This window comes from Panicum hallii, chromosome 1 (genome assembly GCF_002211085.1).
Source record: "Panicum hallii strain FIL2 chromosome 1, PHallii_v3.1, whole genome shotgun sequence".
Classification (NCBI taxonomy): domain Eukaryota; kingdom Viridiplantae; phylum Streptophyta; class Magnoliopsida; order Poales; family Poaceae; genus Panicum; species Panicum hallii.
Window position 1 is genome coordinate 57,574,963 of NC_038042.1, and position 24,585 is coordinate 57,599,547.

General features: G+C 50.9%; 3 protein-coding genes across 3 annotated transcripts; all 3 read left to right on the forward strand.

Moving 5' to 3' along the window:
- Positions 1-676: 676 nt before the first annotated feature.
- LOC112881670 lies at positions 677-6,947 on the forward strand. Its single transcript, XM_025946474.1, has 10 exons — positions 677-1,033; positions 1,685-4,183; positions 4,261-4,371; positions 4,453-4,605; positions 4,793-4,956; positions 5,034-5,181; positions 5,291-5,413; positions 5,519-5,606; positions 6,148-6,525; positions 6,605-6,947. Exons 2-9 carry the CDS (start codon positions 1,805-1,807, stop codon positions 6,312-6,314), a joined length of 3,333 nt encoding a protein of 1,110 aa, XP_025802259.1. The 5' UTR covers positions 677-1,033; positions 1,685-1,804; the 3' UTR covers positions 6,315-6,525; positions 6,605-6,947.
- A 7,229-nt stretch (positions 6,948-14,176) lies between these two features.
- Positions 14,177-16,863, forward strand: LOC112873235 (transcription factor CSA-like). The gene is made up of 3 exons (XM_025936244.1): positions 14,177-14,551; positions 15,401-15,530; positions 15,766-16,863. Exons 1-3 carry the CDS (start codon positions 14,416-14,418, stop codon positions 16,700-16,702), a joined length of 1,203 nt encoding a protein of 400 aa, XP_025792029.1. The 5' UTR covers positions 14,177-14,415; the 3' UTR covers positions 16,703-16,863.
- Positions 16,864-21,910: 5,047 nt separating this feature from the next.
- On the forward strand, positions 21,911-22,634 carry LOC112882206 (pathogenesis-related protein PRB1-3-like). Its single transcript, XM_025947204.1, has one exon. The coding sequence runs from the start codon at positions 21,938-21,940 to the stop codon at positions 22,478-22,480; it is 543 nt and encodes a 180-aa protein (XP_025802989.1). The 5' UTR covers positions 21,911-21,937; the 3' UTR covers positions 22,481-22,634.
- The last annotated feature ends 1,951 nt before the right edge of the window (positions 22,635-24,585 follow it).

The following is a 24,585-nucleotide window of genomic DNA, read 5'->3' on the forward strand; positions in this document are numbered from 1 at the left end:
CCTTTTGCCCTTTTCGACACAGACCGGTGATCAAAGAGCGATGATAGGTTGAAGATGGCTGATTAACACATTAATTCTACCGGCTCAAAAGATCTGAAAGCTGCTACCGACTCTCTGGCGGTGGACGCGGATCAATGCTCGCTGTGCTTCCAAAAAATCCTCCTAAAGAATATATTCTTTTCCGCGGACTGAGAGGTTCATATGGGTTTTGATTCTCTCTTTGGAGCATCTTGCCGATGCTTGTCATCTCCTTCTGCATTATTGGCGAGACTTTGGCTTGATCTTTCACTTTTTCTTTTTCTTGTTGGAATATGTCGAGTATCGAGCGCTGACGACCTACAGTGACTCACCGCCGTCTCTCAAAAGTCACGTGTCACCAAACTTAACCGATGCAGTGTAAGAATATGAAGAGTGGTTGAAAATGATACGAGATATATTAGAGAGGCTGAGGCACCATGTCATGCGGCTAACGGCCACGGTTGGACGGAACACTAATGACACATCGCCGTACGTGACTCGTTTCCTACGTGTGTGCCCAGCCGCCCAGGGAACGACGAGCCCCCGTCGCCAGGCTGTGACATGCCCTGCCACCGTGCCGTCGCGAGATAAATCCAGAGGAGGGGAGCCGCCTCCCGCCCGCAGCCGCGTGTCCGCCCCTGCCACTGCCAGCCTCCCCCCACCTCTCGACCCCACCCCACCCGACCCGGGAGGGAGCCGCACACCCGCACGCGCACGGCGCCGCACAGCCCCCGCCTCCCCCGCCCCCGCACCACCCCTCGAGCCGACGAGCCCCGGCACCCAATGGCGGCGGCCTTCATCGCCCTGGCGTCCGCGTGACATGATCCCTAGCCCCGTTGGGGTGGGAATATCCGCGCGCGCCCGAATCGCACCCCCCAAGCCACCCCAATCCTAGCCTCCCCACCGCGAATCCTTCCTCCGTCTCTCTCCTCCTCCTCCACCGCCTCCAGGCGCGGGCGCGGCCGGCGGCCGCAGTTGGTTGCTCGAGCTCGCGTGGCCCGGGATCGCTGGACAGGTGCTCTACCCCCCTCGCTCTTCACTATCTCGTGGTTTCTCTGAATTGCTTTCTGCTTATGATTGTTCTGTTTCGGTTTGCTTGCGCGTTTGTTCGTCTTGCACTTCCCTTTGCTTCGGGGGAAGAAAATAGGGAGGAGTCGTTTCTGATACGGGGGTGGCGGTTTGAGATTTTTGCGGGAGGGGCGAGAGATTCGCGGGGGGGATCGTGACGCCTTCTCCAAGCATGCAGTTTCGCAGCTCTAAGGCGAAATTGCTGGAGCTCTCGTTCAATGGTTTTGGGATCTAACCTCAGGCCTTTGATTTCAGCATGCGCCAGCCTTGCGCTTCTTAGAAAAAAGTTCGGCTTGTTGTTTCTTACGTATCTGGATTAGGAATTTAGGTTCACCAGGTGCGGGCTTTCCCTTTTCAACAGCAGATGACTTCTGCGTTTTGGGAATCTCATTGGTTGCCCTTTTAATGGAAAGACGTTGGAGAATTGGCTCTCTCGTAGTGGTAGGATTATCTAAGGTGATATGGGTGGACATGCCAAGTCTGGGAATTGTGCAATTTGGTGAGATGTAGATTAGTTACCTGTGTGTTGGGAAATGCGCACTTTCTGTTGCCTTCCTTTAATGCCTTCATAATTGTTTTCTTATCTTTCTTTCAACAGGAAGGGGCTAATCGGAGCTGTGCATAGGGCTTTCTGGATTTGAGTCGTGTCATATTCTCAGACTCACAGCTGATCCAGTGATCCTAACCACGCCAGCTTGATCAGAGTCTCACACTGAGTATGGCGCCTCCTGCTGCCGCACCGGGTGGCTCTGAGGCTGAGGGGGCTCCACGCATGGCTAAATTCCTCTGCAGCTTTGGAGGCAGTATCCTTCCCCGCCCACTTGATGGCTGTCTTCGATATGTCGGTGGTGATACTCGGATCGTCATGCTGCCACGTGATATATCGTATGCTGACCTAGCGGCGCGGATGAGAGAGCTTTACAAGGACGCTGATATCATCAAATATCAGCAACCTGATGAGGATCTAGATGCGCTGGTCTCGGTTGTGAATGATGACGATGTGGTGAACATGATGGAGGAGTATGACAAGGTCATTGCATCAGGGGAGGTTTTCACCCGGCTCAGGATCTTCTTATTTTCTCAGAATTTGGATGATGATGCTGCATCAGCGGTTGTGCATTACAATGTAGATGAGCGAGAAACTGAGAGAAGATATGTTGATGCACTCAATAGCCTTGGTGATGTTAACACGCCTTCCTCCCCTGTATCAGTGGAGCAGCTTTTTGGAATTGTAGGCAATGACTCTGGAATTCCTGATTTTGCTGGCTTGAGGCATTTGAATGTTCCTCGTCCATCACAAAGTCAGAGTTACGGAGAAATGGATTCTCCTTGGAGCCCTGCGTACATCTCACCTGGCCAGTATGCAGTGCATGATCCTAGGGATTTTCCCATTTCACCATCATCTGCAAGGTTTCAAGTCGGAGCGGAGGATTTTGATGAGAGGATTCCTGATGATTTTGTAAGGCAGTCACCAAAATATCGTCATTATGAGCCTCAGTCACCACCACACGTGGATAATTTAGTCTGGCTTCCACCTGGTGCTGTAATTCAGCAAAATGCAGGCTTTCCTGGTAATTTGAGCCGTTCCAACAACTTTTTGGATGGAAACAGTGTATCCGATCATTGCCGTTCACCATTCCACAAGGGTCAAGGTTCAGTGACTGATCCTCGCTATATGGATCCTCGTTGGACTCGCACTGTCCAACAACATTTTGACCAACCAAGCAAGACTAGTGAATACCCTGGTCACCCTTCTAATTCTTGTTCAAATTGCTGCCGCCCTGGTGAGCATTATGTGGGAGGTCAAGATGTTAGAATGGAAAATGGTGTCTATGTCAAAGAGCAAAATGGTGGTCATGCTCCCATGTTTTATAACGAGTCACATTCACATGAAAGAGTTCGGCATGCACATACCAGCCAAAGTCATCAACGGTATGAGGATCCAAGGCTGCATCTTCCTGGTAATGGTAGAGTGATTGAGTCATACATTGTTGATACCAGCTCTGTGAATTCTGCATTTGCACCAAACAAAGTATATGAAATACATTCAGCATCTCTTGGCCGTTCTAGCCATGAAAGTCCTCACTACTTCCATGGTAGTAGTGAGTTCATAAATGATGCTTATCACAACCAGCAAGTTGGAGGCAGTGGACCATATTTGCAGCCAGCAGGGTTTGAAGAATCCCCTGGTCAGCATTACAACCACTCTTCGACATATGGTGCAGATTCCTTTTACCAAATGCAACAGAATTTGCCACCCATTCAATCTCTGAGGAGGAGAGCGAGCAGTCCTGTTCACGCTGCCTCACCATATGATTCTCCACACCTGCCAATGCCAAATGGGAGCATTAACACCAACTTTGTTAGAAATACAGGTGATGTTAGTCCGAGGATACCAGGTCAACCTGCATATGATCGAATGCCAAACCCATGGGCTCCTCCCAATGGCAGCATACCATACAGAGTTGTTGGGCATGATGTTCCTGTTGCCATGGAAAACACTAGTGCTCTTGGTCCTAGGTCTAATCCAATTACTGCTCAATATGTTCAACCTTTCATTGCCCCTGAATCAATCCAGCATCAACACGGAGCTCCATCGAGGGACGTGAACCCTGAAAGAGCATATGCTGAACACATGCCATCATCATATGTTGATGGCAGAGTAGCTGTTTCTGCATTGCCCCTTGCTGATCAATCATCCAAGTTGGATACTAAGACAATGAAGAAACCAGGTCCAGAGGTTGATAGCTCTACTCAAACTGTGAATGAAGGAGCTCCTTTGCACGCTGTGGACGAACCAAGTACTCTACCCCACCATGTTGGAGCTGTACGTGAAGTTGATCCTAAGCTGGGGAAACCAACTGAGCATGAAAGCAGAACAAAGCAACACGAAACTGGGGCGACAGCACTGCAGGAACGTGGGGACATTTCAGAGGATAGGTTAAATTTCCTTCCTGAGTTGATTGTCTCTGTTAAAAAGGCTGCACTGGAAGATGCGACTCAGACACATATAGCCAAATCAGATGCTAATGCTGCTGTTGCACCTGTTCCTGATGATGACGATAATAGAAAGAAGTTGGATGTGGCAACTGCTGGTGTAAGTAATGCTTCAAAGTTGTGCACATTAACTACCAAACTACCATCGCTCTCCACTGAAATTCTTTTGTTCTGCAGAATACAGATGCAAATCAGGATTCTGATTTGCATGGAAGCAATGATCAGCAGAAGAGCTCCAAGATTGAGTCTACCACTGCTGAAGCTGAAGCTTTGTCTAAAGGACTACAGGTGTGTTTGCTGATCTCTTTGTGTGTAGCACTGTTCGAATTTTACCTTATGTTCCATTTATACTGTGTCTGGATCATGCAGACTATAAACAATGATGATTTGGAGGAAATTAGAGAGCTTGGTTCAGGTACTTATGGGGCGGTCTACCATGGTAAATGGAGGGGATGTGATGTTGCCATTAAAAGAATAAAAGCGAGTTGCTTTGCTGGAAGACCGTCTGAGAGAGAGCGTTTGGTATGTTTCATTTTCTTGTTAGTTCCTTCTACTTTAGAAACTTCATGATGTTTGCCCTCACCTGTACAGTATTAATAGCTTCCTCACAGTCATTTGTAGTATTTTCTAAACAATTTTTGGTCTATCCAGCTAGACACTTACGTTTCTCTGCAAGATGATTCTAGTTGAGCTTTATCTGATTTTGCAGATTGCGGATTTCTGGAAAGAAGCCCAGATCCTAAGCTCACTTCATCATCCAAATGTGGTTTCATTTTATGGTGTAGTTCGTGATGGTCCAGATGGAAGCTTAGCAACAGTTACTGAGTTTATGGTCAATGGGTCTCTCAAGCAGTTCCTGAGGAAAAAAGACAGGTACTGTTGTTTAATACAAGAATAGTTGGTTCATTTATTTCTCCTATATCGAACTCTAAAATAAAGCAATTGTGCAGGACAATTGATCGCCGGAAGCGAGTAATATTAGCCATGGATGCTGCATTTGGCATGGAGTATTTGCATGGGAAGAATATAGTCCATTTCGACCTGAAGTGTGAGAATCTACTCGTGAACATGAGGGATCCACAGCGTCCAATCTGCAAGGTTTGGTCCGCAACTTTTCCCCTTGCTATCTTATCTTTTTTGGGGAACTCATGTTGCCATGGTGGATATCGTATCTTGACTTTTCCCCAATTCAATACCTTCTGATCAGATCGGTGATCTCGGACTATCAAAGGTTAAACAACATACTTTGGTATCTGGTGGTGTTAGAGGAACCTTACCATGGATGGCACCAGAGCTTCTGAGTGGGAAAAGTAATATGGTGTCAGAGAAGGTAAAACTGCCTTTTCTTGTAAGCATGTTTGATAGACCATAGTAAACAATAAACAATACTCCATTTTTTTGTGTGTTGACAAAAAACTATTTTTATATCTTGTAGATTGATGTCTATTCATTTGGTATTGTCATGTGGGAGCTGCTTACTGGGGAAGAGCCATACTCTGATATGCGCGCTGCTGAAATTATTGGTAATGTCCAAAGTTCCCTATAGTAGCGTAGAATGCTATGCCTTGATCCCTTATGACTCTTTCCGCCATATTTTAACCTTCGTTTAGGTGTATATTAGTTATAATGGCTTGTTGACTTCAGAACTGGGAACAGATGTTCAGTGAAAGTTTTCTTTCTTCTTGTCCGGATGCAGCTTTGAAAAAGTCTTTAGGCCAAACTAATAGAAAATGGGTCACTTATAAGCCCCCAGATGTCTTGAGTAATAAAGGCTAGATTATGCATTTAGTGTTGAACCTTGAATTGGAACTGCAGCTTCAACAAGCATGAAGGTTGTGTACATCCATTTGCAGGATTTGATGACTCTCCCTGTGAGTAGTAAAATTGGATGAGTCAATGACAAGATAGTAACTTTGGACTTGTCCTGCAGTTACTATCATATTCAGTACTGATTTACTATAGAGGGAATTTATGATATGCATCTGAATATGTAGCCATGAATATATTGCATATGCTTCGTATTAATATGTCACTGAAGTGATTTAATTGCATGCCATTTTCCAGGGGGCATCGTGAACGATTCTCTACGTCCTCAAATACCCTCATGGTGTGATCCTGAGTGGAAGGCGTTGATGGAAAGCTGCTGGTCCAGTGATCCAACTGGGAGACCGTCCTTCACTGATATATCTCAAAGGTTGAGGAAAATGGCTGCTGCGATGAATGTGAAGTAAAGGCTCAGAAGCCCCTAAAGGGATCGTGTGTGTGTTCCCACATCCAATATATGATTACAAGAGGAAGGCAAAGTTTAAACCGGGTTATATGGAGTAATTTTTTTTTCAAACGTCTTGGCAGCATCTCAGTTTACCCTACTCCAAGTGATAATTTTATTAAGTGCTTCGTGGAAGAAAAGTTTTGTCATGGAAATTCCAAAGCATGCTTAATGTGAGTTGGCAATTTCTTGGGTTTCTTTCTTCCTTATATAACTATTAGTAGAAACTGACATTTCGCTTTCTTATTTCAGGAACTTTTTATCCTGGAGTAATCAGCTATCATTTTGCCTGCCCCCTTAACAGTTTGCTATATAGGGTATCAACTTGATGGGAACTGTTGGACTGTAATGTAAATAAGTTTTGTTTTGCTTTATCCGGCTGGCACATGTTAGATGTGCACAGTAATAGGCACGGTTCAAAGGTGGACACAGCTATCTTTTTCCCCCCTACAGATTGTGTCCCTGGAGAGATGGAACGAACTCGAATAGATATCCTTGGTCAGATTGTACATAGTTTATGAATAAGGGTTCTGTATTGTTTTTTCTGTATATATCATCATTATTTCCAGTTTGAACTCACATGCTTATTTACATCCCGGGTGTCACCTCATGGTGCAAATATACTCGCCTGTCTTGTTTGGAAGTTTTGTATTGGGCGGAAGGGCACTCGGCCCAACCCCTAATTATTGCAAGGAAAATGAGCTAATTTTCATGTCAATCCTAATCGGTGGGGTCACATTTTGTCTGTCTAAACAGAGCCTTGGATCTACTATGTTGCTTGCATGCCATTGCTGTGGTGGTGACTGGTGAGTGATATGCTTCATTTGCTGCCATTTTCAATGCAATTTGACTCTGTTTCATAGAGAGGCGCTTCTTGGGATAGACAGATCCCACTTTTTCTTTTGTGGTGCTTATAGTTTCAGACATAATGGAGAAGAGGGTGTTTAGGTAGCTCTGCTCCATGAATGTCTCGGCAGTGTGATGCCTGTCTCTTCGAACATTCTGAGATTCTCATTCGCTGTCTTCACGTACCTGCCCAGTTTTTCTCTTCTCCTCTTCTCTGTAGGGTACCTGATTACAGTTTGATTAACAAGGATAATTTCACCACCTTGACTATATAACTATATCCTGGCCAAAACTACAGTGTAACCTATTGTCAGTAGGTAACCTGTTTTGATCTGCATTATTGTTCAGAGTTCCTTGCACCTTCTCTCTTCCCAGTCATACTCTGAGCTTAACTTGACCTTGCAGGCACACGTTGACATCAATTTGGAACTCACTGTTCCTTATTATCTTTATCAACTATATATAATATACCAGCATCTGGGCTATTTTAGGCCAAGCATGATTCATATGGGGTACTTTAGGGTAGACGTGCTTTTCTCCTGTCAGTTCATCAACACTGCTTCACTGATTAGCCTAGCTTTCCGAGGACGACCTGTCTAACAAAGAACAAGATAAACTCCAACTTGCTCACCAAACCGCACAATTAGCTACTACTAACACTAAATTATTTCAGCACTAAATTGCACCCAAAGTCAAACGCATAAACAAATGACGCGAGCCGCAATTCGTCTTCCTTCTTCGTTCTCTTCTCCGTGTTGCGTTGCGCTGCTGGATCAATGAACAACTCATGCATGGACGGATTGATGAACTGAATGCTTTGTTCCTGCTTGAGGTATGCCTGCCATGGTTTGTGCGCTTAGGTGACAAGCCAAAAGCTCCCCGGCCGGGACAGAGAAGAGGGGATTGTATCATCGTGTGGAGAATCATTGAGAGACGGCACAGTAGGTGCGACACGGTTTGGCCTCTTCTTCAGAGTTCAGGAAACACACCAGCTAGGCTCGTTAGGGTTCGTGCAGGAGCATATAGAAATGGATAACTGATTGGCCAGCTGATTGATTGAAATTCATTGATTGTTTGGTTGTTGTTTGTGTTCGTTTGATCGTTGCGGTGATGTTTCGCACGCCTGCATTGCCAGGTATAAAGCAAAGTGATCTCACGCTTGCAGAATTAAAATGTGAAGGATGGATCCTCTTAGGTATGGAGCTGTCTGGATGCCGGATATGAAACTTGACAGAAATGACAGCGCCAGAGGTGGCCAAGCTCGCTTACCACCGCAACACGGTTCTCCGATCTCGTGTGATGACTTCATGGATCATGAGTCATGGCTAGGGTTTTAGATACTGGAATTGGACTAGTTCCAGGAGTTTGGTAAAGTTGTAGCTCCTAGCAGTTTCCAGCAGGCATCGGCAAATTTGCAAATATTCATCCTACACTGTCGGTACATGCAGACAGGGGTACCTCCTGCTAGAATGTTCAGACCCTTAGCGTATCACCATACGTGATTTCTGCCTAGCCTCCTGGGGTGACGTGGCATATGGCCCAGGCCTGACGGCTGGGACCATGGTCTCTGGACCCTCCCCGAGCTCTCTGAGGTCCAGGACCTCCGCATGCCACGGAAGGCAAGGGAGCTCTCGGGTAGCCCACGCGGACCATCACAGGCCAGACCGCTCCAACTGGCCTTGGAGGCCCGGACCCCCCTCCCCCCGGGGAGGGGTCCGGTGCCGCCACGTGCCGCCCCTGCGGGGGGAGCGGAGCTGGCCCTGCCACGTGCCTGTGGCAGGAGGCTCTTCGCGGGTCTCCAGCCCACCTACCAGCATTTAATGCGGTAGTTGGGCCGGGCGTGCCCAAGTTAAAAAGTGTGGCCTGCCCTGACACGCGGGGCAGGTAGGCTGACACCACGGTAAGCCCGTCTGTTTCCGAGGCGGCGCGTCGTATCACCGTTACAGTGCACCAGCGGCGTGCAGTCCCGTCACAGCGCCGCGCACGGCGTAATGATGGGCTGTAACAGGAGAGCCGAGGCGTGCGCTGCAACAGTGCGCGCGGAGGCAACGGAGCGGCGAGACAGCGCTGCTTCTTCGCCTGACAGGTTCCCACCCAACAGTGGCAGCACAGCACCACTGTTGGGTAACACTGACAGCGGTCACTGTGTCTACAGGACGGCACACGACCGTATCCGGGCTGTGGATACGCACGAAATCTTTCCAACCGAGAAGGCTGCGACAGGGGGCTAGAGAAGGAGATCTCCATATCACTTAGAGTAGGACCCTGTTGGCCGGACCCACCTGTCGGGATCCCGTACAGTGTAAACACCCCCCTTGAACTATGAAAGGGAGAGTGTACTCGTTAGAAGGGGGCGCAGACAAGTTCCAGGTTGCACACACACAAGCTGAGGCTGCTTTCCATTCGGGCTCACGCAGCCAATACAACACCAAAGTGGACGTAGAGTATTACGCTCCGGCAGCCCGAACCACTCTAAATCTTCGTGTCCTTCCTGCGTTCATCTGTCCACCGATCGAGCGCTCCTAAGTCTCCTCCAAACTCATCCTTAACTAGGATTAGGCGGGTGCTTTCCGCCACCCGGCTGGAGAATTCCTCCGACAAACACTCTCTTTTAATTTGTCTGGTGTTTATATTTATATATTCCCACTGCAGTTTAAACTGTTAAAGAACATACTATATTACTGTATCTACTCCAAGATTTCTGGTTCTGCACTGTAAATCGCAATGTTACAATCCACAACTAGGATTTGAAAATTCTGCCTGATCCTGCAGGTTTCCTCATTTCCCCTTGTCTGCTCCTGGTTCAGACTTGAGATTCAGAAAACCCGGAATTGAATAGTGAGCCATAGGTTGGATCTGTTCCCTTGGTCGCATCTGAAAAGACAGAATTCGACACGGCGGCAAGCTAGAGAGCCCCAGGCTTTTCTCCTCTGTGTTACGCTAATCGACCCTTGGCTCCTGTCCTGGCAACGCAAGGCAACCAGAGGAATCTCCAACCCCAGCTGAGATTTCTCCGGCCAGCACGGCTCCGTCGCGACACATGCCACCAACCACCCTGCTTTCTAGGGTGGCAGCGGCGGCCACGCCTCGCCATAGCCTGATGATCTCTCCTGTCCTTTGCCATTCGCGTCGCTGGGCAGCGCAAAAGGCCTCGCGCTCTGAAGAAACCAGCGGATTCATCAGGCCTGCTGCAAGCCCTGACGTCAAGCGCGGTTTACACCGCGCCCCAGCAGGTGTTGCGCAGGAGCAGCTGACACGAAACCGGCAACAAGTGCAGCGGCAATTCAGGGGGCAGAACGCACGGTGGTCACGCGCTGTCTTAGGATTCAGATTTCAGAGCCGATCGCGATCGAGACGGCCGGAGATGATGGTGAGGTAACAGTAACGACAGTGCCGAGCTCCTTTTGATTTGTTCCTGCCGTGCTAGCAACCGGTCAAATCAAAAAGATGAGCTTCAGGCTGAAGCAATTAGCGTCACTAACTCTTCCTGTTCCAGCGTTAAGAAATATCTCGCCGGTTAAATCCGGCACTGTGCACAGACAGTGAGATGGAAGCAGGATGCTTGTCATGCCATGACCATTTGCCAGTGATATCACATGAATGGAAGAACCCTAACGGCGGTAGGGCTCCCGGCTTGACGTCCCGTCCAGTCGCCCTGCTGTTTGTCGGGGCAAAAAATTTTGAGATCGGTTGGGGAAACGGATTGACAGGTGATGGGTGCAGTGGGCCTTTGTTGATCTGAAGGGGTGTGTGGGATTTCGGTCGCCTGCATGCCTGACGTTCAACGCAGACGGCACGGAACAAAACTTGGCCGCGAGCTGTCCGATCAAGGGCTAGCATAGCATATATGTATAGCCTTTTTATCCACCTCTTGCCGCACGAATCTCGACGCATGAATCTCCCTTGGATCAGGGCTAGCTAGTTTGTGGTTGTTTGTTCTGTGCTAGAACGGCTAAGGGTTATGCGAATACCGTTTAGATGTTACGGAATTCAGACACTTTAGTTGATCGGATAGGGGTAGAAAATTGTGTGTCAATGTGGCAAAAGAAAAGGGAAAAAAAAGAATCAGGCCGCCCCTTTGATTGGTTTTACCTACCTTATGATTAAGTTATTATAGAGGAGAGCAGCATGCATGGTTCATGTACTTTGCTTTGGGGTACAGCCTCTTAGGTCAAGTACTATGCATATGCATTCAAATGCTAGGCTCCAATGAGGCTCACCAAAGGATATCCAGTTATTCCCACTGCCTTTTGCAACTTTTTCCCTTGTGCTCCTCTCCTTTCCAATTCTCCCTCCAAGATTTAAGACTGCTTTAACTCATTTCATGTTGCTGATGCATGCCAGGCAATGCAAGGAATGCAAAGGGCCATGGGAATATGACCCTGCAGGAAATGACAATCAGGAAAATACCAAATGACTCCCCAATCCTTTCTCCTTGCTACCCTATGGGGGCTGCATATTTAATTTAAGCCACCCTGCTTTGGGTTAATAATTAAGTCTATCCTGTGGACTTGAGGAGGATTAACTTGGATCCGCCTTTTGGGAAAGGTGATGGCTCACTTGCTCTGTCATGGCAAGTTTGTCGGTCACTGAAAGTGGGGCCACTGACCTCTGATTGAGTGGTGTGTGCCCCACTAGTCGGCGGGTAATCAACACTTCTTTGTTACTTGCTGGTTTGTTAACCCGGAAAATTATAAGGTCAATGGATTATTGAAGTTTTGGCGCCAATGTGGTTACCTTCAGTGTAAAGTGTCTTTGCCATTAATTCCCCAACTTAACATCTTCCTGTTTGGAGCTATCTCCTGGTGCATAAATTAGGAGGGGCACATTGGCCACTTGTCTGCATGGCAGTGAGTGACCAGAGCTGCTAATTCAAACACAGGTAGCTAGAGAGAGGGGGGACTAGTCAGCTGCCTGTGGCTAGCTTGGCATTGTAAATTTGTATACTTAATCCCTGGTGTTCCTCCAATTCCAGTCACTTGGATGGTTGTTGGTGATGGTTTTGTATGCATCACTGTCCAATGATCATAGGTAGTTAGAGTTGTTGGATATCACTGTAAATCTGGATGGTTACTTGCAGCCAACCTTAGCTTGGAACAGCTTACAAGGCATTGAAATTGTTAATCATTTAATTTTTAATATGTAGCTAGTAGTATACTGGAACTCCAAATAGATAAATGTGTGTAGCATTTAATAGATGAACAAAATTTCCAAGACAGTTAGGTGGTGCAAGAAGAAAACAAGCATGTGGAGGCATGGAGGACTGGGAGAACTGAAGATGGTCAAAACAAATTAAAAAAGTACATGCATGCATGAACCGAGACCAGCAATCTGAAGCTGAAAACTGAAGATGTTAGCAGTATATACTATTTATGCAACTGGTTATGGCCATGCCTTCGGTTACAGTTACCCACAACACACAGTGGTAGCTAGCTAGAGGTAGCCTCATCTGGTGACCCAGTCATCCACGCTTCTTTTGGTCTTTCAGTTACGCTTGCCACTTTTGATACGTGACTCTCTTCCTTTGAATTTGTGTGTTCACCGTCTCTTGTCTACTGCTTCCATCTCTCTGCTGCTTTTTCCTGGTACAATCTCTGAACCTCACTTCGCCTCAATCTGCGCGACTGTGCGTGGATGTATGTATGAAGTGAAGAAGAACAGTTCATCCATGACGAACCGGTCGGACTGTGCTTTCTTGATCCACACACGCAGTGACGCGAACGATCGAGATGTACATCGAGCAGGCTTCTATGACCAGATCGCGATAACTTTTCTGTAAATCCTGTATAATAGTAGCGTTTCCTCTCTGTAGCAACACGTAGACACGGTTTCAGAATTCAGACACAACATGTATAGAGCTAGCTGGTGATGAGCTCATTGCATCGCATACGTGTTTGGTACCTTCAGTACAGTGCTTAGTGAACAATGAAACATCCAGTAGCTTTAGTCCGGCTACTTGACTGCTATGGTCAACGCGCTGTTTGAAACAGTAACTGGCCGAGCCAACGCAATTTCAAACCTGGTGCCCTCAAAGTCTTTGCCCATGGGCAGTCCAGCCCATGCGACATCTGATGCCGCGCTTAGAATAACCGAAAAGGGAAGCTTTTCTCTGCCTAGACCTGCAGGGGTCGTCAGGGATGTTAGGCCTGAAAGTCTGAAGGCTCATATGATCCCGGCATAGCTGCTTGGACGCTAAAGGCCAGGGACTCAGGGGAGCTGCATGCGCACAGTGAAAACTTGGTGTGTTCAGCCGACGTTGTCAATGGCGGATTTGATCGCTGGGCAATAAACAAATGCGGGGGGAAAGGTAGGCGGGGCAGGGAGGGAGAAAGCAGCAGGCGCCGTTCAAAGAGTTCTGTCTCACGCCAAAGGATCGGCTGCGGATCCAGGCTCTGTACATGCTTTTGCATTGGCTCATCGTCTGTAGATGGCTCGCTGAATTCAGGTTCAAAGGCCTTGGTTCATCATAACTTTGTAAAATGATTTACCTTACAAAGAAAAACTCTGTAAAATTAGCCTCTTTCATATAGTAGAGAGAGGAGGAGATCGAGGTTTTAAATACCCGGCTATAGCTTAGGAAGGGCAGCCGCTATAGCATTTAACCCGTTAAAACTAGCTATAGCCTGCTAAATATCGGCTATAACCTGCTAAACGTTGTAACGGTAGTCCTGCCGTTAAACGCCTTGGCCAGCGATTTAGAGTCATGGATCTTACCACTCTGCTCGGCAGCTAGGTAGCACACACTCCGATTGTGGACAGAAGATCCTGGCGAGTGCATGGGAGGGATCGGGGGCCCGTTAATCCCTTGGAGACGGATGGAACAATGATATGCTCCGAGAGAGCCAACCGTCTCATCGATCGCGAGGAGGCAACAGCGTCACTCAACTCCCATGTTTTTCTCTCCCGGTGTCCTCCCCTCCCCGCGCCCGCGGCTATAAAGCTCGGCACCACCTTCCTGGCCTCTTCCGGACTCGCACCCCGGCTCGGCCACTCACATCAACACCACCTGCCTGCCTGCCTAGCTACGCCTCCATATCCGCCTGCCTGGCTGACTCATCAGTTCTTCTCTCTCCGATCGATCTCCCCTAGCTGTAATTTCTGATCACGCGAGAGATTGGCGAGCAAGATCAAGAGCAGGTTTAACTTCTGAGATCTAGCTAGCTAGCTCGCTCGCTTGGGAGACTAGCTAGAAGAGGATCGAGAGCTAGCTGCTAGCCATGGGGAGAGCGCCGTGCTGCGACAAGGCGAGCGTGAAGAAGGGGCCGTGGTCGCCGGAGGAGGACGCCAAGCTCAAGGCCTACATCGAGGAGCACGGCACCGGCGGCAACTGGATCGCGCTGCCGCAGAAGATTGGTATGTATGTTCGCCTGGTCGGTCGATCGCTTGGTGTTTTCAATTTGGTTGCGCACTTCATCCCGTTATCTCTTTGGTTGCTTCTGATCCGTGTGCTACTGCCTATCTCCATGGACTGGTCCTGTCATGCATGGTGCAACATGAATATGGATGCAGTAGCTGATAGCTAGGTAGCTGGTGGTCTTTGTATTCATTCGATTTAGAGCCAAACTTTTTCAAAAGATGAATACCTGCCTCGCTCTGCATACCGACTGATCCTATCGATGCATGCTGTTCCTCATGCCCCTTTATATTAATTTCCCCCACCCTTGAACCAGATCCAAAAGACTTTTCTAGTATCATATGTATGCCCTGATTGATCTTTTTTTTCATTCATGTATCATCAAAGGTTTTGATGAGAGGAGATGACGATGTTCCATCGTGTATGGATTGATCTATTGTTTGTCGTGGTGTGAGAGATCTAGCTAGAGAGTATCAATCAAATTGGTAAAGAAGAAAAGGCCATTTCCCTTTCTCAATTAAGAAATACGTACGGGAAACAAACATGATAATTACATGAAATCAAAACAAACGAGTAGCTAGGTCTCGATATTCTTCCGACCTGGATAGTATCTTTCCTATATGCCAGCTAGAATTTGTTTTCTGTATACATAGGTTGTCGATTGGTAGTATATTCTTCTACTGAGGTTCTGTCCCTGTACTAGTACCTATATATATATTGGTAGTATAGTACTATGGCAATCATTTTTCTCTTGTTTCCATTATTTTGCTTTCTGAATGAACTGATGGTTGCTTGTTACTTTGATCTAATTTGAATTAACTGAGGTAAATGAACATGATTCGTTGCAGGGCTGAAGAGATGCGGGAAAAGCTGCAGGCTGAGATGGCTCAACTATCTGAGGCCAAACATTAAGCATGGTGACTTCACAGAAGAAGAGGAGCATATCATTTGCAGCCTCTACATTAGCATCGGAAGCAGGTAACAATCAGCTAACATAATTACCAAACTGCATCTCATGTCGGCATGTGTAGTTGTTTATACAACCTCTGCCTCTGCACATAGTTTCCTTCTTTCTCTGAACAAATTTGATCAGAGATCCTTAGCTTCGTTAGAAAAGAAGACTAAGCTACTAGATCATATCCCATGCATAAGCACGGCATACAACAATAACCTGTTGGCTAAGTACCTGCTGCTCATCATCGTTCGTATTCAGGTGGTCCATCATTGCAGCGCAGCTGCCGGGACGAACGGACAACGACATCAAGAACTACTGGAACACCAAGCTGAAGAAGAAGCTCCTCGGCAAGCGCGCGCCGTCCCGCCGCGCGAGGCCGAACCAGGCGGATCCCTACCTCGCCGCAGCGGGCGGCAACATGTGCAGCACCAGCGGCGGCGTCAACAACGGCAGCAGCGCCACGGCGGCCACGCCGCAAGCCCTAAGCGCGTCGGCGCTCGAGCGCATCCAGCTCCACATGCGCCTCCAAGCAGGCCTCTACGGCGCGTTCGGCTGCGCCACTAACAACGACAACGCCGCCGCGGCCGCGGCCGCGGCCGCGCCACAGTGGCCGAAGCACGAGACGCTGCTTCAGACGAACAAGCTGCTCCAGGGTTCGCTGCCGACCGATGCCGTGGCGACGACAGTCAGCGTGCAGCAGCCCCAGCATTTGGTCGACCAGACCGGCCTCGCAGCCGGCGCCGGTGCGGCAGCCATCGAAGCCGAGCACCAGCTCAGCTCTGCCGCCGGCGCAACCTACATGGCGCCGCCGGGGAGTTTCGAGCGGCCCAAGCTAGGGTTTTACTCGGCACCCGCCGAGGCCGAGGCCGCCAGTGCAGAGATGACCCCAAGCCCGATGGTGGGCGTCTACGGCGCCGGCGGCTTCGGACCCCACCACGACGAGCTCTACGACTTCCTGTACAGCAAGTACGGATCTCTCGGCGGCGGCGTGGCGCAGGGCGGGCATGCGCATATCCCGCCGCTGACGGAGCTGCAGTGCCCGGACGCCGCCGCCGCCGCCGTCGGCGCCGACGAGAAGTTCTCGACGTGGGCCGCGTCCTGCGACTACGGCACGGCGGCCGGTGGCCATCAGCTCCATGGGAACCCCATCAGTAGCAGCCTGCAGGATTACGTGCTGGGCGGCTACGATCAATGATACTAGGGCTAGTTTTTGCCGTGTTGTATTATACATCCAATCCAATTCATAGTTGGTAATTAATTCGGTATGTGTATGCTTGATTCTCGATCGTTGAGGTTAAAACTTACTTGTTCATATATATACTTGTACTGTATGTGAATGGAATGTTGAGTCAAAAATACTGGTTTAATCGCCATATCCATATACTTGTGTACGATCATCTATTGCATCTCCGATGTGTCACTGAGAGTCTGAAACCAAGCTGCTTGTTCTTTCTTGACGTTTCAGAACCTCTCCCCAATGGCCTCCGATCCGCGGGCGTCGAAGGTTCCCCGGCGCTCTCCCCCGGTCGTGGTTTAATTTGGAGGACACCGAGTGATCCCGATCGGCGTTCCAAACAATGACCAGACCAGAGCTCGCATGGCATCTATCGGAGCGGTCGTCGCGGCGGCGCGCGGAGGCCACAGAGATGCGCGTGTGAGAGCTGCGGGACAGCGGGAGCGTGGCGTGTGGGTGTGCCCCGCGGGTCTCGGCGTGTCCGCCGCGACCCGCGAGCGAGGAGGCCGCGGTCACCGCGGGTTCGGTTCGGCGCCGGATGCCAACCAATCTGCCGAAACTAGTAGCTGGCTGGCCGCTGGACCCGCAGCACACGGCACACCCACTGGAAAGTACACGCTTTTTTTTTTGAGCAGAAAACTGGAAAGCACACTTGCTCGAGTCGTTGAGTCTACGGGCGGCCCACGCTGTTGCTCCAGCAGGCTTACTACGTATACGGCCCGCGCAATAGAGCCCAAGTTTACATCAGGCCCATTTGATCACTGGGCCAGGCTCTGAAACCGGACACGGCGGGGATCGTCGTCGTTTCTTTCGAATTTTTTTCTTTAAAAAAAACTAGGGCGTGCAGTTCATGTCCGTGCTGCTCTCTGATAGTCAAAAACCAGTACCAGGTGAGGCCTCAAAGCTTCTTCTACGTCGTCACATTTTGTACTATACCATTTATTCAACGCCGCCACCCCAGCCCTTCGGATGGAAAGAACAAACAATCGCCCCCCTGAACTGAAATGCTCAAATTCACGTGTGCTACCTGTATGCTACTGTTCGACACTGAATCATTGATATCCCTTCCAGTTCCATCACAGGCACCGGGTGCCCTCTTGATGTCCTCAAAAGTTCATCCACACCAGCACCAAAGACTGAAGAACAACCATTGATTATCTTCGATCTGTTTTTTTTTAAGATCCGGACAGATTGCCGGCATATATTAATAAGAGGAAGAGAGTTTTACATGCATAAGCTGCGCAAAAACCAGCCCCCAGATGAACAGACCGATCATCCAGGCAAAGCACTAAGCTGACTACTCACAAACCAGCGAAGCAACAAGAGCGGAGAGGGCTGCCAGTGCCCAGTTCGCTGCCTCATCCCGCATGACAGCGAACAGACTAGCGACTAGCTACGGAACACACGCTGATTTCGCTCCTTCCAAATGGTCCAAAGCACTAGGATGGCCAACGTATGCAGCGCCGGTGCATTTGGCGTTGTCGGCTGAAAAAGTTTAGAGAACGAGTCGATCACCGAACTGGTAGTGCTCCAGTTCGCCGGAAGCAACACCGCACTGTTGGACCAGCCCCCCACCCTTGTGCCAAAGCTCGATCGCCACCGGGCACTCCAGGAAGAGGTGCTGAGCAGTCTCGAGGTTTCGCTCGCATAAAGCACGGAAATAGTTATTCGGCCATTCCCGCAGCAAAAGACGATCCGCCGTGAGCCGTCCATATCTTCGATCTGTCAGTATGTAGCTCAAGAACAAAAAAAATGTAGAGCCCGAGCGAATGAGGATCAAGTTAAACCAGCATTGGCGCTTTGCAGGCACAACGGCGAGCACCTACGCCGCCGCAGCAGACACGCCATGCAGGGCATACAGTGCAAACCGGCCAGGCGACGCCAGCAAACGAGACCGTGAGCAATCGGAGGCCATTGCATTTGAATGAGCTGACCGGAGCTAGCAGACGAGAAGCGGCGGAGACGGCCGTGTGGTGGTCTGGCTTAAGCGCGGCGGGAGGCAGGAGCCCTGTGCAAAACGATAAAACGCCCCGTCGCACCCACTCCATCCAGCAACCCGAGGCAGCTCCACCGCTATCCTAGGGCACCGCCGTACAGGGCTACATCTCCACTCGGCGGCGACTGGCGTCCCTCACTGTCACTGGTCACCATCGCTAGCCACCGCGTGTGGGCGACACTCCGGCGATCTCCAGGCGAGCTACAGCCACCGGCTGTGAGGGTAGCACGCGCACTTGAACCTGACAGAGGAAAGCGCGGGACTACTGGCGGCAGGGCTAGCACCGGCGGCGCGCGGGGCCCCGCCGGGTTCCTCATTATCGCCGGTCCGGAAACATTTTCAGAAACCCCCTGATTTGGATCACGATTAATAATCTCGATCCAAATTAAGGTGTTATATGTAAATATCCCATAATATATATACATATAACCCCTAAATCGGATCGCGATCAGTAATCGCGATCCGAATATTTTCAATTAGGACCCTAGATTTTTCATTCAGCCCCTGGTCGGTGTCCGTTGCTGCTGCCGCCCGTCCGCCGCCATCCTCCCCGCCGGATCAAGGATGCCCGCCCCTTCCATCAATCCCTGATCTCAACCACGCAGCAAGGACCTGAGGGTGGCGCGCGATTAGCCGCAGTCTCGGGCTCACGCGACAGGACCTGAGAGCTATGGTGGCGCCGCCCGCGCGCCATGGCGTTGTCCGGCGGTTCGTTCTGTTCCAGGAACTGCAGTGGATACCTGACCACGGCGAGAGGTTCCGGTGTATCCGACCAGAAGACGTCTCGCATGCGCTGCGCGACGGCCTGGCCGGTTCGATTTCCTCGAGCTAGACTGGGACGGCGGCGTTGATGCGGCGTGTCGGACGTGCGCGCAAGCCGCGGCATCGCGCGCCCCCAGCACGCAGCGTCTAAGTGTGCTGCCGCGCTCCGGCGAGCCCGCCGGCCGATTACACTATCAACCTCGTTGATCGTTGCTTCGAGTACATCTCGACCCCTGGACACGCCCGGTGCCCGTGGCGACGAGGAGATGGCCGCCTTGCTTCCCGGGTGAGGCGAGTGCAGGCTCGACGCATCGCCCGCCCCCGGCCGGTGCGGCTCCGTCTTGCGCGGTTTGAAACGGGTAGTTACGCTGTTGCGTTCAGGTTTATTGTGGTTGCTGAAAGGATCTCTCGTCTTGAGAGACAAGGGTGACTTTAGATTCAGACGTCGCAGTTCAGAACTCCGGACTCTCGCCTTGGCGCACGTCGTCCTCCGCTCGATCGGCTAGGGAACCCCGGACACGGCAGCTCAGGAGTCGGGAAGGTCGCCGACGTGCTGGCCCTGGCCGGCGACTAATTATTCCCTCGACGCGCGGTGCTCACCTGGAGGCGTCAATGCCGCGAGCACGTAGTGAACTCGCCCGGCCAGCCGTCTGGCAGGCAACCGCGCAGGCAGCAGCAGAGGCGCTGAGGGAGCCCCCGCCCAGGGTCGGGGGTGGACGGTATTTCATTTACCGTCCACTCCTTGGTCCCTGGCAGCCGTCAGATCGGGCATGTACGGTCCAGATTCGGGAGCAATGGCCACCTGACTTGGTCGTTTTTTCTGCCTGGACGGCATGGATCGCGCGACGGCGCGAGCATGGCGAAGCGAGCGGCGACCCTGCGCGCTGCCGGAAGGCTCCCGGCAGTCTCGCTCTCGCCGCCGCTCCGTTCTCTGGCACGGCGGAACGCGTGCTGCCGCGACCTCGCGCGCCGCTATCTAATGTGCCTGGTGAGCGGCGCCGTCGCCATGGGCTCTCATGCTGCCGGCGGAACGACCGCGCGCGGGGAGAACAGGGGCGTCCCTGACGCCTGCGGCGCTGGGAACGACCGGGTAGGCCTCATCGGCAGCCGGCGTGGCGCCGTGAATGCCTGGTCAGTGTGGGCACATGACCGGCGCGCTTGCGTGGTCGATTGATGAGAAGCTCTCCCTGGGTGCTCAGCATGACGAACCGATTGATGATTCAGTCATGTCAAGAAGCAGCAGTCATGACTACGAAATCAGAACACTACGGCGAGTATCCTCGCCGTGCTGCCTCCTTGCTCATGCCCTGCATGTTCAGCGGCTGCCTCAGAACCACCATTGGGTTGGGGAGGAGACCGGGGGGCAAAAGGAGCTCGAGGCTCTTCTTGTTGTTCTTATTCTTTTAACCTGAGCTAATTGTATGCTACTGTCCGACACTGAATCACTGATATCCCTTCCAGTTCCATCACTGATATCCTCTCAAAAAATATATATATCCCTTCCAGTTCCATCACCGGCACGGGGTGTCCTCGCGGAGCGGCGCAGCAATCGCCGGCCGGCCGTGTAGTGTGCTAGCCACTGTGCAAAACGAGAACACGTTCCCACTCCATCCAGTAATGACTAAACCGTGGCAGGTCTACCGCCGTCCAGGACTGCATCTCCACTCGGCGGCGAGTGGTGTTCCTCATTGATCACCATCTCTAGCCACCGTCGCCCGATGCTCCGGCGATCTCCGGACGAGTTGCAGTCACCGGCGGTGCGGGTGGGGCGCACGAGTGAACCTGAAGGAGGCAAGCGTGGGACTCGGGCGTCTGAGGGGCGGCACGCGGGACCTCGCCGGCGGCCACGTCGCTGCCCCGGTATATTTTTCAAAAGCTGCCCTGATTTGGATCGTGATTAATAATCACTCGCAATCCGAGATTTTTCTATATCCTTCTCCTTTTAGTTTGAATCGCGACTATTAATCGCGATCCGAATATTTACAATTAGAACTCCATCTTTTGCATACAGCCCACTGGTCCGTGTCCGTTGGTGCTACCGCCCGTCCGCCGCCGTCCTCCCCGCCGGAATTGAGGAGCCCTGTCCCGCCCATCAATCCCCGATCTCACCCACGCAACAAGGACCTGAGGGCGCCGCGCGATTTGCCGCAGTCTCGGGCGCATGCGATGGGGCCGGGCGGGCATGGCGCGAACAACAAGCTCACACTGAACATGGACGCACATACTATCGTTCCGCGTGGACCTTATCTGCCTCCAATTTCTTTGCCAACCTCATCACCGAACATGACCACCACTCATGCCATTGCATCTTCACCCGAAACAAGAAGCTCTCCTACGCAAAAGCTCGTATAAATACGACCCCATTCATCAGGTAAATCGCAAGAAGGTCAACCACACCACCTGAAGTGATCAAAAGCTAGCTAGCTAGCCAGCTAGCAATGCCGCCTCGCCGCTTCCCCTTCGTGGCCGCGGCCACCGCCGCCGCGCTCCTACTCGTCGTCACCCTCCTCCTGGCCGGCGCGACCGCGGCCGACGAAGCCGCCGCGCGCGGCAGGAGGAGCCCGGCGTCCAGCTTCCTTGACCCGCACAACGCCGCGCGGCGCGCGGTCGGGCTGCGGCCGCTGCGGTGGGACGAGGGGCTGGCGGCGTACGCGCGGCGGTACGCGGCGGCGCGGAGCAGCGACTGCGCGCTGGTCCACTCGCACGGACCCTACGGGGAGAACCTCTTCCGCGGGAGCGGCGGCGCCGGGTGGACCCCCGCCGACGTGGTGAGCGCCTGGGTCCGGGAGCGGGCGCTCTACGACCCGCGCGCCAACGCCTGCCGCGGCGCGCCCGGCGCGTGCGGGCACTACACGCAGATCGTGTGGCGCAGCACCACGGCGGTCGGGTGCGCGCTCGTGACCTGCGGCGGCGGCCGCGCCACGTTCGGGGTCTGCAGCTACAACCCGCCCGGCAACTACGTGGGCATGAGGCCCTACTGATCGGTCGATGGAAAAGGCGTGCGCGTTACGTGGAGCTCCTCGCGTCCGCCATGTCTCGACGTGGAGAGGCATGCACTGCAGCGTTGATCATGTCATACGGATTACGGAGAAAGGTTAATTTGTGTCAATTTTTCTTACGGTGATCTCGCGATTACAGTGGATCCCCTCATTTTTACTGTTTCATCATTCTTTTGCTTTGGTTCGGTGATACATAAATGGATAAATAGATAAAATAAAAGGCGGTTTTAATGGTACTTTCATGCAAGCCAATGCAAAGAGTTCATGCTGGGATGGAAAACTACACAACAGACAGACAAGCTTGCCCACCCCATCAACAGAATTGACCTGCAGGCCAGTCTGCATGACATTGACATGCCATCTCAAATTCTCAATTGCTCCCTTGCCGATCGCCGCCGTTTAAAGCTCGACCGGCCCAACGAACTGATCTGCACCGACCAACCATACGTTCATGTTCCCTTCAATTCCGCTGTTTCTGCTGCACAAGTCGCGCGCACTTGGGCAACGCAAATCAAGCAAGCCCAGCTAGCGAGCTAGCCAGAATTTCTCAGATGTTGATGTCAGTGCTGATGGAAATCTTTCCTGTAGCTGCAGGCAACAGTCCCTCCCCCTCTTTTGCATTTTCTTCTTCTTTGCTGCAATGCTGCTGCCCTTGCCGTAATCTGAGGTAAATTATTGTGCTCGATTGGTTTCTTACAAAACTCAAAGCACCCATAGTCCTAGGTTAACTGAACATACTACAAGCCAAAAAAAAATGATACAACTTGGAGCATTTGAGACACTAATTAGACTGTTTTCTTCTATTAATCGACGCGCACTCTTTCAGGGGCCGGCAATAGTTTAATAATTTGCTACTTGCTAATCATATACTGGTATGGTAGTGAGTAGTACTCCGTAGGTGGGATAATGGCGTGATAATGCTCACACTCAGCATTCCGCAACTCCTTCCCTGCTAAAACCTGAACAATTTAAATTCTATAAGCACCCAGCAGGCATTGAGCTGTCTTCTCCTAACCCTGCAACCATATCTTCCAAATGATCTGTATTAATTCTACTATCATAAGAGCATATGGCAAGCACTTGTGCACAAGCTAGCAGCACCAGCTGCAGAAGAATGTCAAATTTGTCATACTCGTGCCCTGTGCAGGTGCAACTAGGGCAGGGGTCGTCGGCGCCAAAAGTCTTCATCAACTCCCTTTGTTCCGGCGCATATTGGGCGGCGGCGTCTCTTGACAGACAGTGATTGGCACGTTTGTGTTCAGTAGGTACATACCAAACGGAAGCCTTCCAGCAGCCATATGATCGCTGTAACCTGGCTCGATACTTCTGGCTATTCGGTAGGTCTGGTTTCTGAATAACGAAGTGCCTGTCTAGCTCTTAAAGAAGTGGCATGTTTTGATGCAAATGGAACGTTGTGATTACTTGAGAAACAGGGTCAGATGCTCATGGTCTTTTTACCATGGCTACCTTATTGACCTCTGATTGTGTAAAGTTTCTGCTGGGAATTCAAACTGAGCATGACAGAGGGGCAAAAAAAGTTCAGGCAAGTCAAATGATAGAGCACAGTAGACAAATCAAGATAAATTAAATTTGCGTACGAGTAGTGTTCTGTTAGATCGCTGCAGCCACGTTGCAATTGTTTTCAGGCATGAAAACTGCTTTAATTTATTTATTTGTTGACGCTGTGGATCACGGAGCGCCGCATCACTGTTTTGACAACAAAGCTGAGTTGTAAAGAGGGCCTCTTTTGATGACCAAACGATCTGGCGTCAGTATTACAGGTCTCGATCGAGCTATAATAAGCCATCGGCTCATCATGGTTCCCGCCGCGGATGAAGCGCCTTCAAATTTTCCAGCAATTTTCAGTGGTTCCTTACTTTTCCTTCTTTTTACATGCGAACGACTCCCCAAAAATGAATGGTCTCTTTTTAGGAACAGAGACTGACATTCTGAATTTGTGGCGGCAGTTTGACCTTGCCATTGACGAATCCTAACACCTACCGCGACTGTAAATCTGATAGAGTTCCTGCTGTTAATACTTAGAGATCGACTAAGTGCTAGAAGTGCTAGATGGCTCGGTGATTAGC

Coding starts and splice junctions, on each gene's coding strand:
- LOC112881670 (XM_025946474.1), top strand. CDS start 1,805: ATGGCGCCTCCTGCTGCCGCACCGGGTGGCTCTGAGGCTGAGGGGGCT. Junction 4,372..4,452: donor CTTTGTCTAAAGGACTACAG/GTGTGTTTGCTG, acceptor TGGATCATGCAG/ACTATAAACAATGATGATTT. Junction 5,182..5,290: donor CACAGCGTCCAATCTGCAAG/GTTTGGTCCGCA, acceptor CCTTCTGATCAG/ATCGGTGATCTCGGACTATC.
- LOC112873235 (XM_025936244.1), top strand. CDS start 14,416: ATGGGGAGAGCGCCGTGCTGCGACAAGGCGAGCGTGAAGAAGGGGCCG. Junction 14,552..15,400: donor CGCGCTGCCGCAGAAGATTG/GTATGTATGTTC, acceptor GATTCGTTGCAG/GGCTGAAGAGATGCGGGAAA. Junction 15,531..15,765: donor TACATTAGCATCGGAAGCAG/GTAACAATCAGC, acceptor GTTCGTATTCAG/GTGGTCCATCATTGCAGCGC.
- LOC112882206 (XM_025947204.1), top strand. CDS start 21,938: ATGCCGCCTCGCCGCTTCCCCTTCGTGGCCGCGGCCACCGCCGCCGCG.